The sequence below is a fragment of the Odocoileus virginianus genome, chromosome 12 (genome assembly GCF_023699985.2).
Source record: "Odocoileus virginianus isolate 20LAN1187 ecotype Illinois chromosome 12, Ovbor_1.2, whole genome shotgun sequence".
In the NCBI taxonomy this organism is placed as follows: domain Eukaryota; kingdom Metazoa; phylum Chordata; class Mammalia; order Artiodactyla; family Cervidae; genus Odocoileus; species Odocoileus virginianus.
In genome coordinates, this window is record NC_069685.1 from 9,578,005 (window position 1) to 9,588,568 (window position 10,564).

At 45.5% G+C, this 10,564-nt stretch overlaps 1 protein-coding gene across 3 annotated transcripts in view; it reads left to right on the top strand.

The window, feature by feature from the left end:
- NR3C2 (nuclear receptor subfamily 3 group C member 2) overlaps positions 1 to 10,306 on the top strand; it is a 424,004-nt gene extending 413,698 nt beyond the window's left edge. For all 3 annotated transcript variants that reach the window (XM_070474780.1, XM_070474779.1, XM_020873208.2), the window contains exon 9: positions 7,557 to 10,306. In XM_070474780.1, the coding sequence (XP_070330881.1) occupies positions 7,557 to 7,712 (156 nt within the window). In that variant the 3' untranslated portion in view covers positions 7,713 to 10,306. The remainder of the gene's footprint in view (positions 1 to 7,556) is intronic.
- Positions 10,307 to 10,564: the final 258 nt, after the last annotated feature.

Consider the following 10,564-nt stretch of genomic DNA (forward strand, 5'->3'; position numbering starts at 1 on the left):
CTGATTATAATCAGGCTTCTTGACTCCTTCCAGCCTAGTACTTACTAGCCTTCCAGGTTGTTGACTGCGGCCTTCCCACCCCCACCTACTCTCTTTGCCTGGGGGGGAGGACAGGGCGGTGCCTCGTGGCAGATGTGCATTATACACACCACATCGTCCCTGTGTTTCCTCGCTCCTCTGGGCTCGGACAGAGATGCCACCTGCTGCACGTGGGGGCTGACACCCAGAAGACTCATGCCTGTGTGCAACATGACCCATAGATGTCTCGCCATGATACAGCAGTTTGTCTCAGGAACTGGTATCCATTCTGTTGGGTCCACATTCCTGCCGATGCAACAATACGTGGATCCCTATCTCTCAGGGTCTAGTCCCCACCACATGCTCTGACCATCTGCAGCCTCGCTCCTCCTGTGCCTTGTTTTTCTCCAGGAGAGATGGTTCCCTTGTACCTCCTGCAGCAGCAGGCACCTCAGCATCTTTGAGGGCCAGGGACACTGGGTGCACTGGCTGTGGGAGGGTGCTGTGGGTCAGCAGGTGCCTGGACCAGGGGCTCCTGGCTTTTATTCTCAGATGTTCCTTGCCCCTGCCAACTGTAGCCAGCAGCCCAGGTTCTGCTGGGTTGGGGTCTTCAGAGCTTTGCAGCCCTCCAAGGCCAGTGAGTCAGGCAGGCTTGTGAGGTAGCTAGCACCTTCTGATAGCTTCTGGGCATCTTGGCCACCCCAAGAGCAAGCAGTGAACCCTTTCCTAAGAGCAGAGAGTGCTAATGGGGTCCCCCTCCAGGTGTTCTTGGGGTCAGAGGCTACCCCATGTGAGCCCCCATCCCTCGGCAGCTGACATCTCTTTAGAACAGAAGCGCTGGGTATAGCTCATGTCTGAAAACGAGCTGCTTTCCTTGTCCATGGTCCAGAGGTGGCCAGGAAATGTCAGCCCCTGGCCTGCTCCCTCTCCTTCTGGTCCAGTTGCTCAGCATATTCTAGGTGATGCTCATGTGGCTGTTAAAGACAAGGGGCCTGTCCCCATTTACAGGCTCACGGAGGTGCTCCCCTGCACGCTGCTTCAGGTTCACGGACTGATGGCCTCTGCTTCGTTATCTCTCATCATAGACAGAAGTCAGCAGAGCTGTTGCCTATTTGCAAACAGAAACCCTTAAGTGGCCCTGGCCCTCAACTGACGTGTCAGGGATGGTAGTCTGTCGGCCAGCAGGTGCACCCACAAGCTTCCTGCTGCTTTGAATCCGTGGAGAGACCCCACTCCACCTTCCTCGGGCCACATGCCCGGGTCCCTGTTTCACTCTGAACACCATCCGCCTCTGCTCACCAGCACCGTCCACACCTGACCTCCTGTGCTAATGTCTCCTCCCAGTAGAACAGGACTCTGTCATGTCCACTGCAGGTCCCAGCACCCGGTCTGGGGTAGGTGACCTCGTCTGGGATGGATCGATGAGAGGTGGGTAAGACCTCGGCCCTCCCCAGACGCTCTGAGCCACGCGGAGCCTTTCTTTCTGGACGTGAGCCCCTCCCACCCCCAAAGACATGTCGGGTGTGACAGAGCTCTGCTGTCCTTCTTGGGAGCTGATACAACCTAGAAACTTGGATGAAGAGACATTCTCCTTCCCAGCCCTGCAGGTGCCCACACAGAGGGACCTTGGGGGCAGCAGGGGCAGAGACCAGGGTGAACTTAAACTAGGCCTCGACAAGTGCCCTTGGCCAGTGCCACTGACAGGCATGCCCTGCCGTCCATGGTGAGACTTCTTTGTGGCACCAAGTCTGGTGAGCAAGACCAGCGTGGCTTTTAGTTCTCACAGTCACTGGCCCACCACCTGAAACAATCAAGCAACTTGCCACTGCAAATCTCGTTCAAGAGTCTCTTTCCAGGAAAAGCCAAACATAACGTTCCCACATCTCACATTTTATAGAAGGAGGGCCTGAGAACCAGTTACACACAGATGCTCCAGAGCAGGTCTTGCAAACTTTGTCCCAGTTTGCAGAGAAAAGTCATGGTGGAAGGAGTCTGGGAAGAGGAAGAGGATGATTGAGGATTGGTACCCATTCAGTGCTTATTCCTTGCCAGTTCACAGATTCAGTCACTCCTGTAACCTTATACAGCAGATCCTTTTTTTTTTTTTTTTTTTGGCTGTGCCACATGGCATGTGGGCTCTTAGCCCCCAGACCAGGGATCAAACCTGTGCCCCCTGCATTGGAAGCATTGGAGGGGTGGTCTTAACCATTAGACCAGCAGGGATGTCCCAATAGCAACAGGTATTCTTCTTGCCCCCATTTTACAGATGGGGAAGTTGAAGCCTATCATTCACTCAGCACGTGTGTGCCTGAACAAGCCAGAGCCGAGAGTGCCTCACGCTGTTTCACAGCTTATGAGGCCTCAGCTTTCTGTGGGTACAGAGAATTCAGTCCTCGGAACCTGCCTAGGGAGATACCGGTCTGCGGACTGAGGGCGTATTCAGGCACAAACAGAAGCATCAGATATTGCTCCCCATGGGTTTTCTGGGATTCCTGCTTTGTTTTGAAGTCCTTTACCACATATTTATTTACTACCTGACTCAATTTAAGCCTGCAGAGTGCCTTTTATTTTTCTTAATCTTGAGGGAAAGTTACAGATTTTCACTTAATAAAGTGAAAACCACTTTATTAAGATGGCAGTTATTTTATGACATGTTCTGTTAATACTACCTACTTTAATACAGTGGGAAATGACCAAAAGTCATTTTTCCCATAATAGGATATGGAATTAACTCAAGAAAAATTAGAAATATATACTGTCTGATTTGAAATTATACTCCTAGTAAGCAACCAGTAACGCTATACTGCATCTGTGGGTTTGTTTTTTTTTTACTTACAGAATTGGGAGTAGTTCAGATCCAGGAGGATAGGAAAGTCCTTGGGTCACAGAGGAGGGAAGATGGCTGGATGGGCAGCAAGACAGTTTCCCTTGATGTTTTCATGTTCTCAGAGTGACAGAATGGATGAATGGATAAAGATAATATTATATATATATATAAAAAATACATCAATATATATTATACACACACACAGGAATATTATCCAGTCACGAGAAGCAAGGAAACGCCGCTGTTTGCAACAACGTGGATGCACCTAGGGAAGATTTGTGCTGTGTGCTTAAGTCGCTCAGTCATGTCTGCCTCCCTGTGACCCTATGGACTGTATGCCACAGGCTCCCTCTCCACGGGATTCCAGGCCAGAATACTGGAGTGGGCTGCCATGCCCTCCTCCAGCGGATCTTCCCCAGCCAGGGATCGAACCCGGGTCTCCGGTATTGCAGGCGGATCCTTTACTGTCTGAGCCGCCAGGGAAGCCCAGGGAGGGTTATGCCCAGTGAGATAAATCAGACAGAAAACCCATACTTGACCACCTCACTTACATGTGGAACCTAAAAAAGCAACAAATGGAAACAGTAGAATGGTGGTTACCAGAAGGTGGGGGAAATCAGATATTGGGCAAAGAGTACAAATTTCCAGTTATAAGAGGAACAAGTTCTGGGGATCTAGTATACAGCATGGTGGCTATAGCAATAATGCTGTATTGTACTCTGGAAAGCCGCTAAGTGAGATCTACAAGTTCTCACCATAAAAAAGCAATGGTGACGATGTACCTTAATGGAGGTGTTCATTTTGCAATATTCAAAGTGTGTCAAATCTACCCCTTGTACACCTTAAACTTCCACCATGTTATATGTCAATTCCACCTTAAGAAAGACTTCTCAGCCCCCAGCTCAGGACTGGGGTCCTGAAGGAAGGGGTCTGGCCCCCCAGCAGCCACAGCTCCACTGGCAGGGCCCAGTCAGGCCTTACAGGCTGGGGAAGGCTCAGTGCCAGGGTCCAGAGCTACAGTTCAGTTCAGTCACTCAGTTGTGTCCGACTCTTTGCGACCCCATGAATCGCAGCACACCAGGCCTCCCTGTCCATCACCAACTCCCAGAGTCTACCCAAACCCATGTCCATCGAGTCAGTGATGCCATTCAACCATCTCATCCTCTGTCGTCCCCATCTCCTCCTGCCCCCAATCGCTCCCAACAATTGGGTCTTTTCCAATGAGTCAACTCTTCACATCAGGTGGCCAAAGTATTGGAGTTTCAGCTTCAGTATCAGGCTTTCCGATGAACACCCAGGACTGATCTCCTTTAGGATGAACTGGTTGGATCTCCTCACAGTCCAAGGGACTCTCAAGAGTCTTCTCCAACATCACAGTTCAAAAGCATTAATTTTTCAGTGCTCAGCTTTCTTCCTAGTCCAACTCTCACATCCATACATGACCACTGGAAAAACCATAGCCTTGACTAGACAGACCTTTGTTGGTAAAGTAGTGTCTCTGCTTTTTAATATGTTGTCTAGGTTGGTCACAACTTTCCTTCCAAGGAGTAAGCGTCTTTTAATTTCATGGCTACAGTCACCATCTGCAGTGATTTTGGAGCCCCAAAACATAAAGTCAGCCACTGCTTCCAGTGTTTCCCCACCTATTTCCCATTAAGTGATGGAATTGGATGCCATGATCTTAGTTTTCTGAATGTTGAGCTTTAACCCAACTTTTTCACTCTCCTCTTTCACTTTCATCATCAAGAGTCTTTTTAGTTCCTCTTCACTTTCTGCCATAAGGGTGGTGTCATCTGCATATCTGAGGTTATTGATATTTCTCCTGGCAATCTTGATTCCAGCTTGTGCTTCTTCCAGCCCAGCGTTTCTCATGATGTACTCTGCATATGTTAAATAAGCACGGTGACAATATACAGCCTTGACGTACTTCTTTTCCTAATTGGAATCAGTTTGTTGGTCCGTGTCCAAGTTCTAACTGTTGCTTCCTGACCTGCATACAGGTTTCTCAAGAGGTGGGTCAGGTGGTCTGGTATTCTCATCTCTTTCAGAATTTTCCACAGTTTATTGTGATCCACACAGTCAAAGGCTTTGGCGTAGTCAATAAAGCAGAAGTAGATGTTTTTCTGGAACTCTCTTGCTTTTTTGATGATCCAGCAGGTGTTGGCAATTTGATCTCTGGTTCCTCTGCCTTTTCTAAAACCAGCTTGAACATCTGGAAGTTCACGGTTCACGTATTGCTAAGGCCTGGCTTGGAGAATTTTGAGCATTACTTTGCTAGCATATGAGATGAGTGCAATTATGCGGTAGTTTGAGCATTCTTTGTCATTGCCTTTCTTTGTGATTGGAATGAAAACTGACCTTTTCAAGTCCTGTGGCTACTGCTGAGTTTTCCAAAGTTGCTGGCATATTGCGTGCAACACTTTCACAGCATCATCTTTCAGGATGTGAAATAGCTCAACTGGAATTCCATCACCTCCACTAGCTTTGTTCATAGTGATGCTTTCTATGGCCCACCTGACTTCACATTCCAGGATGTCTGACTCTAGGTGAGTGATCACATCATCTTGGTTATCTGGGTCGTGAAGATATGTTTTCTATAGTTCTTCTGTGTATTCTTGCCACCTCTTTTCTGCTTCTGTTAGGTCCATACCATTTCTGTCCTTTATTGAGCCCATCTTTGCATGAAATGTTCCCTTGGTATCTCTAATTTTCTTGAAGAGATGTCTAGTCTTTCTCATTCTGTTGTTTCCTCTATTTCTTTGCATTGATTGCTGAGGAAGGCTTTCTTATCTCTCCTGGCTATTCTTTGGAAGTCTGCATTCAAATGGGAATATCTTTCCTTTTCTCCTTTGCTTTTCACTTCTCTTCTTTTCACAGCTATTTGTCAGGCCTCCTCAGACAACCAGTTTTCCTTTTTTCATTTCTTTTCCATGGGGATGGTCTTGATCCCTGTCTCCTATACAATGTCACGAACCTCCATCCATAGTTCATCAGGCACTCTATCAGATCTAGTCCCTTAAATCTATTTCTCACTTCTACTGTATAGTCATAAGGGATTTGATTTAGGTCATACCTGAAATGGTCTAGTGATTTTCCCTACTTTCTTCAGTTTAAGTCTGAATTTGGCAATAAGGAGTTCATGATCTGAGCCACAGTCAGCTCCCAGTCTTCTTTCTGCTGACTGTATAGAGCTTCTCCATCTTTGGCTGCAAAAAATATAATCAGTCTGATTTCAGTGTTGACCATCTGGTGATGTCCATGTGTAGAGTCTTCTCTTGTGTTGTTGGAAGAGGGTGTTTGCTATGACCAGTGTGTTCAATTGGCAAAACTCTATATGCCTTTGCCCTGCTTCATTCCGTACTCCAAGGGCAAATTTGCTTGTTACTCCAGGTCTTTCTTGACTTCCTACTTTTGCATTCCAGTCCCCTATAATGAAAAGGACATCTGTTTTGGGTGTTAGTTCTAAAAGGTCTTATAGTTCTTGATAGAACCATTCAACTTCAGCTTCTTCAGCATTACTGGTCACAGCATAGGCTTGGATTACCATGATATTGAATGGTTTGCCTTGGAAATGAACAGAGATCATTCTGTCCTTTTTGAGATTGCATCCAAGTACTGCATTTCGAACTCTTTTGTTGACCATGATGGCTACTCCATTTCTTCTACAGGATTCCTGCCCACAGTAGTAGATATAATGGTCATCTGAGTTAAATTCACCCATTCCAGTCCATTTTAATTCACTGATTCCTAGAATGTTGACATTCACTCTTGCCATCTCCAGTTTGACCACTTTGAATTTGCCTTGATTCATGGACCTAACATTCCAGGTTCCTATGCAATATTCCTCTTTACAGCATCAGACCTTGCTTCTATCACCAGTCACATCCACAATTAGGTATTGTTTTTGCTTTGGCTCCATCCCTTCATTCTTTCTGGATTTATTTCTCCACTATCTCCAGTACCATATTGGGCACCTACCAACCTGGGGAGTTCTTCTTTCAGTGTCCTATCATTTTTGCCTTCTCATACTGTGCGTGGGGCTCTCAAGGCAAGAACACTGAAGTGGTTTGCCATTCCCTTCTCCAGTGGACCACATTCTGTCAGGCCTCTCCACCATGACCCGTCCATCTTGGGTGGCCCCACACGGCATGGCTTAGTTTCATTGAGTTAGACAAGGCTGTGGCCCTGTGATCAGATTGGTTACTTTTCTGTGATTATGGTTTCTGCGTGCCTGCCCCTTGATGCCCTCTCGCAACACCTACTGTCTTACTTGGGTTTCTCTTACCTTGGACATGGGGTATCTCTTCTTGGCTGCTCCAGCAAAGTGCAGCCACTGCTCCTTACCTTGGATGAGGAGTATCTCCTCTCGGCCCTCCAGAGCTACACACAGGTGCTAATACCTGCCCCACCCAGCTCCACACTTACAAATGAGAGTCAGAGATGTTTGCTGCCACTCTGGATTCTGTTACCGGCCCCGAGCCACTGACAATGTTTAAGATTCAACCATGACACAACTCCACTGGAATCTGTTTTGCACAAAAGGCATATTCCATGCAGCAGACACATCCTCCTTCTTCCCACAAGATGGATGACTTAGCCACATGAGTTAGGCGGCTTCGCAGACACGCTCACGTTTATGAACATTGCTCTGGCTGCAGGCCAGGGTGGGAATCAGGCTTCGACGTCACGGCCCTCTGTCTGTCTGTTGCAGCTGGTGAGCGACTTGTTGGAATTTTGCTTCTATACCTTCCGGGAGTCCCAGGCCCTGAAAGTGGAGTTCCCAGCGATGCTGGTGGAGATCATCAGTGACCAGCTGCCAAAGGTGGAGTCTGGGAATGCCAAGACCCTTTACTTTCACAGGAAGTGACGGGAGACGTCTCACAAGAAGAACTTTGCCTTAAGTTTCCCCGTGTTGTTCCACACCCACGAAGGACCCAAGAAAAATCCTATTTTTGACACACATGATGGTTTATTCCCACTTGTTCAGCAGTTTTTCAAGTTGAAAATCATGTCATGGGTTGGGAGGTGGGCAGGCAGGGTGACGTGGCTTTGGCGAGACCTGCACAGTCTGGAAGGTTCTTCCTTCTCCAACCCCCAGCGCTTAGAAACATGTTCCTGTTCCTCTGGATGAAAAGCCATATCTAGTCAATAACTTTCTGATTTTGATATTTTAACAGATGGAAGTTTTAACTATGCCATGTAGTTTCTGGGATCGTTCGCTTGTGTTAAAAGGGTTCAAGGACTAACGAACTTTTTCAAGCTCACCCTTGGTTTGCACATAAAAACGTATAGTCAATATGGGGCATTAATATTCTTTTGTTATTTAAAAAACAACAAAAAAAGAAAAAATATATACAGATTCCTGTTGTGTAATAACAGAGCACGTGGAGTGGACTGGCAGCTCCCACAGGGGTGTGTCTTCACCCACGTCTTTCTGCATCACTGGTATCCACACCCTCTCCACTTATTATTTAATTAGAATGGATAAGATGTTCAGAAAAATGCCTTGGTTTCAATTTCTAGTATCTATTGTGTTGGCTTTACAGATAATTTTTGCAGTCTTTTGCTGTGCTGTACATTATTGTATGTATAAATTGTGAAGGACCTAAAATAAGGTATAAGGAACTTTTGTAAATGAGACACATACAAAAAAAAAAAAAACTTTAATGGTTAATAGGATGAATGGGAAAGTATTTTTGAAAGAATTCTATTTTGCTGGAGACTATTTAAGTACTATCTTTGTCTAAACCAACAAGGTAAAAAAAAAATTTTTTTTTTTTTTTTGTAAAGTGAAATGTTCTGCATGCATCATGAACCGTTTACAGTGTATTTAAGAAAGGGAAAGCTGTGCCTTTTTTAGCTTCATATCTAATTTACCATTTTACAGTCTCTGTTGTAAATAACCACACTTAAACCTCTTCGGTTGTCTCTAAGCCTTTCTACTTCTGTACTTTCGTTTCGTCCTTGGTCTCCCGCTTGGGGTGTTCGTGGGACTTGAGTGCATTTTCCAGCTTCGGCTCCATCCTCCTTCCAGTGGGGACAGCGCAGCATGGTGTCTGCAGCTCCTTGAAGGCGTCCTTCGACGACACCCCTGTGAGAGGATGTCCCAGGAGTGCTGCAGCTTTAGGAAAGCTGCCTCTTTCCCCTCAAGAAGTGGAATCCGCTTTAGGAGAGAGACTGGAAAGGCTGTGGCTCAGAGTGAGCATCCTCATCCCATTTTAGAAATTGAATTTCCTCCTTTCGGGGGGGGCGGGGAAAAATTCCATGCACTCTCTATGTCTGCAAAAGGTGAAATGTTCACTTCCGGTCCCGGAAGGGGGTGTTGTAGTCCTGGAACTGGTCACAGGAAGACATAGGTCATGGCAGGGGGCCCTTGGAAGATGCCCCTGGGCACAGCTCAGTCAGAGCAGCGTGGAGACCGCACGACAATTAGAGGGTTTTTAGATTTTTAAAAGGTAGGTTTTAAAAATAAAATTTTATATGTAAACAGTTTTGGGAAAAAAAAACACTACAGATCATAAAAGCAAGACAGTGGCACTAAAATTTTTAATTCACTAATCTGTTTGGCACTGATGCAATTTATGGCTTTTTCTCTTGCCCCAAATCACAAACATATATATATATCTTTGGGGAAACTTAATATGATTGCACTAAATAAACTACTTTGAGTAGAGGCCAAATTAATCTTGGAAAAGTGATGATAATCATCAGGTACTCAGTGAAATCTTATTCTTTTCCAAAACCTAAAAGCTAGAGCTGGGGAACCCCAAGGCCGGGAGATGGCAGCGCTGGGATCAACCCTTTTCTCCAGGGTTCACCATGCAGGCAACATTACCCTGTCTCTCAGAAGACACCTGCCTTATGCAAGGGGAAACCTGTGAAAGCTGCACTCAGACAGAGGAGTTTTTTCTTACATAATTTGCAATTTCAGGAATTTAATTTATAGGCAGATCTTTCAATACAGTCAACTTACATGCACAGCAATATGAAAGCCACACTTGGAAGGTGATAAATACACCGCATGCAGACTGGGGGTTTCTGGGAAAGAAATGGCTTCATAAGAGCAGCTTTTCGCTCCGACTGACTTTTTATGAAATCAGAATTTTGACGTAACCGGGTTTGGGATGGAGACAGTCTGCATCAGCTTTTTGTATTAACAAAGTTACTGACTCTGTGTGTGTCTCCGGGTAACTTTGCTTGAGTAAACAGCAAAGCCATATTCTAAATCCACTGTTGAATGCCTGTCCCAGTCCAAATGTCTGTCTGCTCTTCTTTTTGTACCATATTGCTCTTTAAAATCTTGGTTTGGTACAATTCATAATTCACCAAAACTTCTTCATATAATTAAAAAAAAACACTAAATTAGTTTAAAATGAAGCAATTTATATCTTTATGCAAAAACATATGTCTGTCTTTGCAAAGGACTGTAAGCAGATTACAATAAATCCTTTACTTTAATCACCTGTTGTTTTGGAAACAGTTCATTTGAACGTCTATAGGAACATGTGGATTTTGTGGCCTTTTAAATCTGGATCGTATGCCCCTCTGCCTACATCCAAGATGGAATCACCCAGCTCACCCCCAACCCATGTTAGGAAGTCCTGCATTATCCACATATTAATTACTCTTTTGGGGGACTGGTTAAATGTTTTGTTTCTTAGTGCTAATATTTGGTTCACTGAAATATACCCCATGACCATCTTATAACAATAATTACTG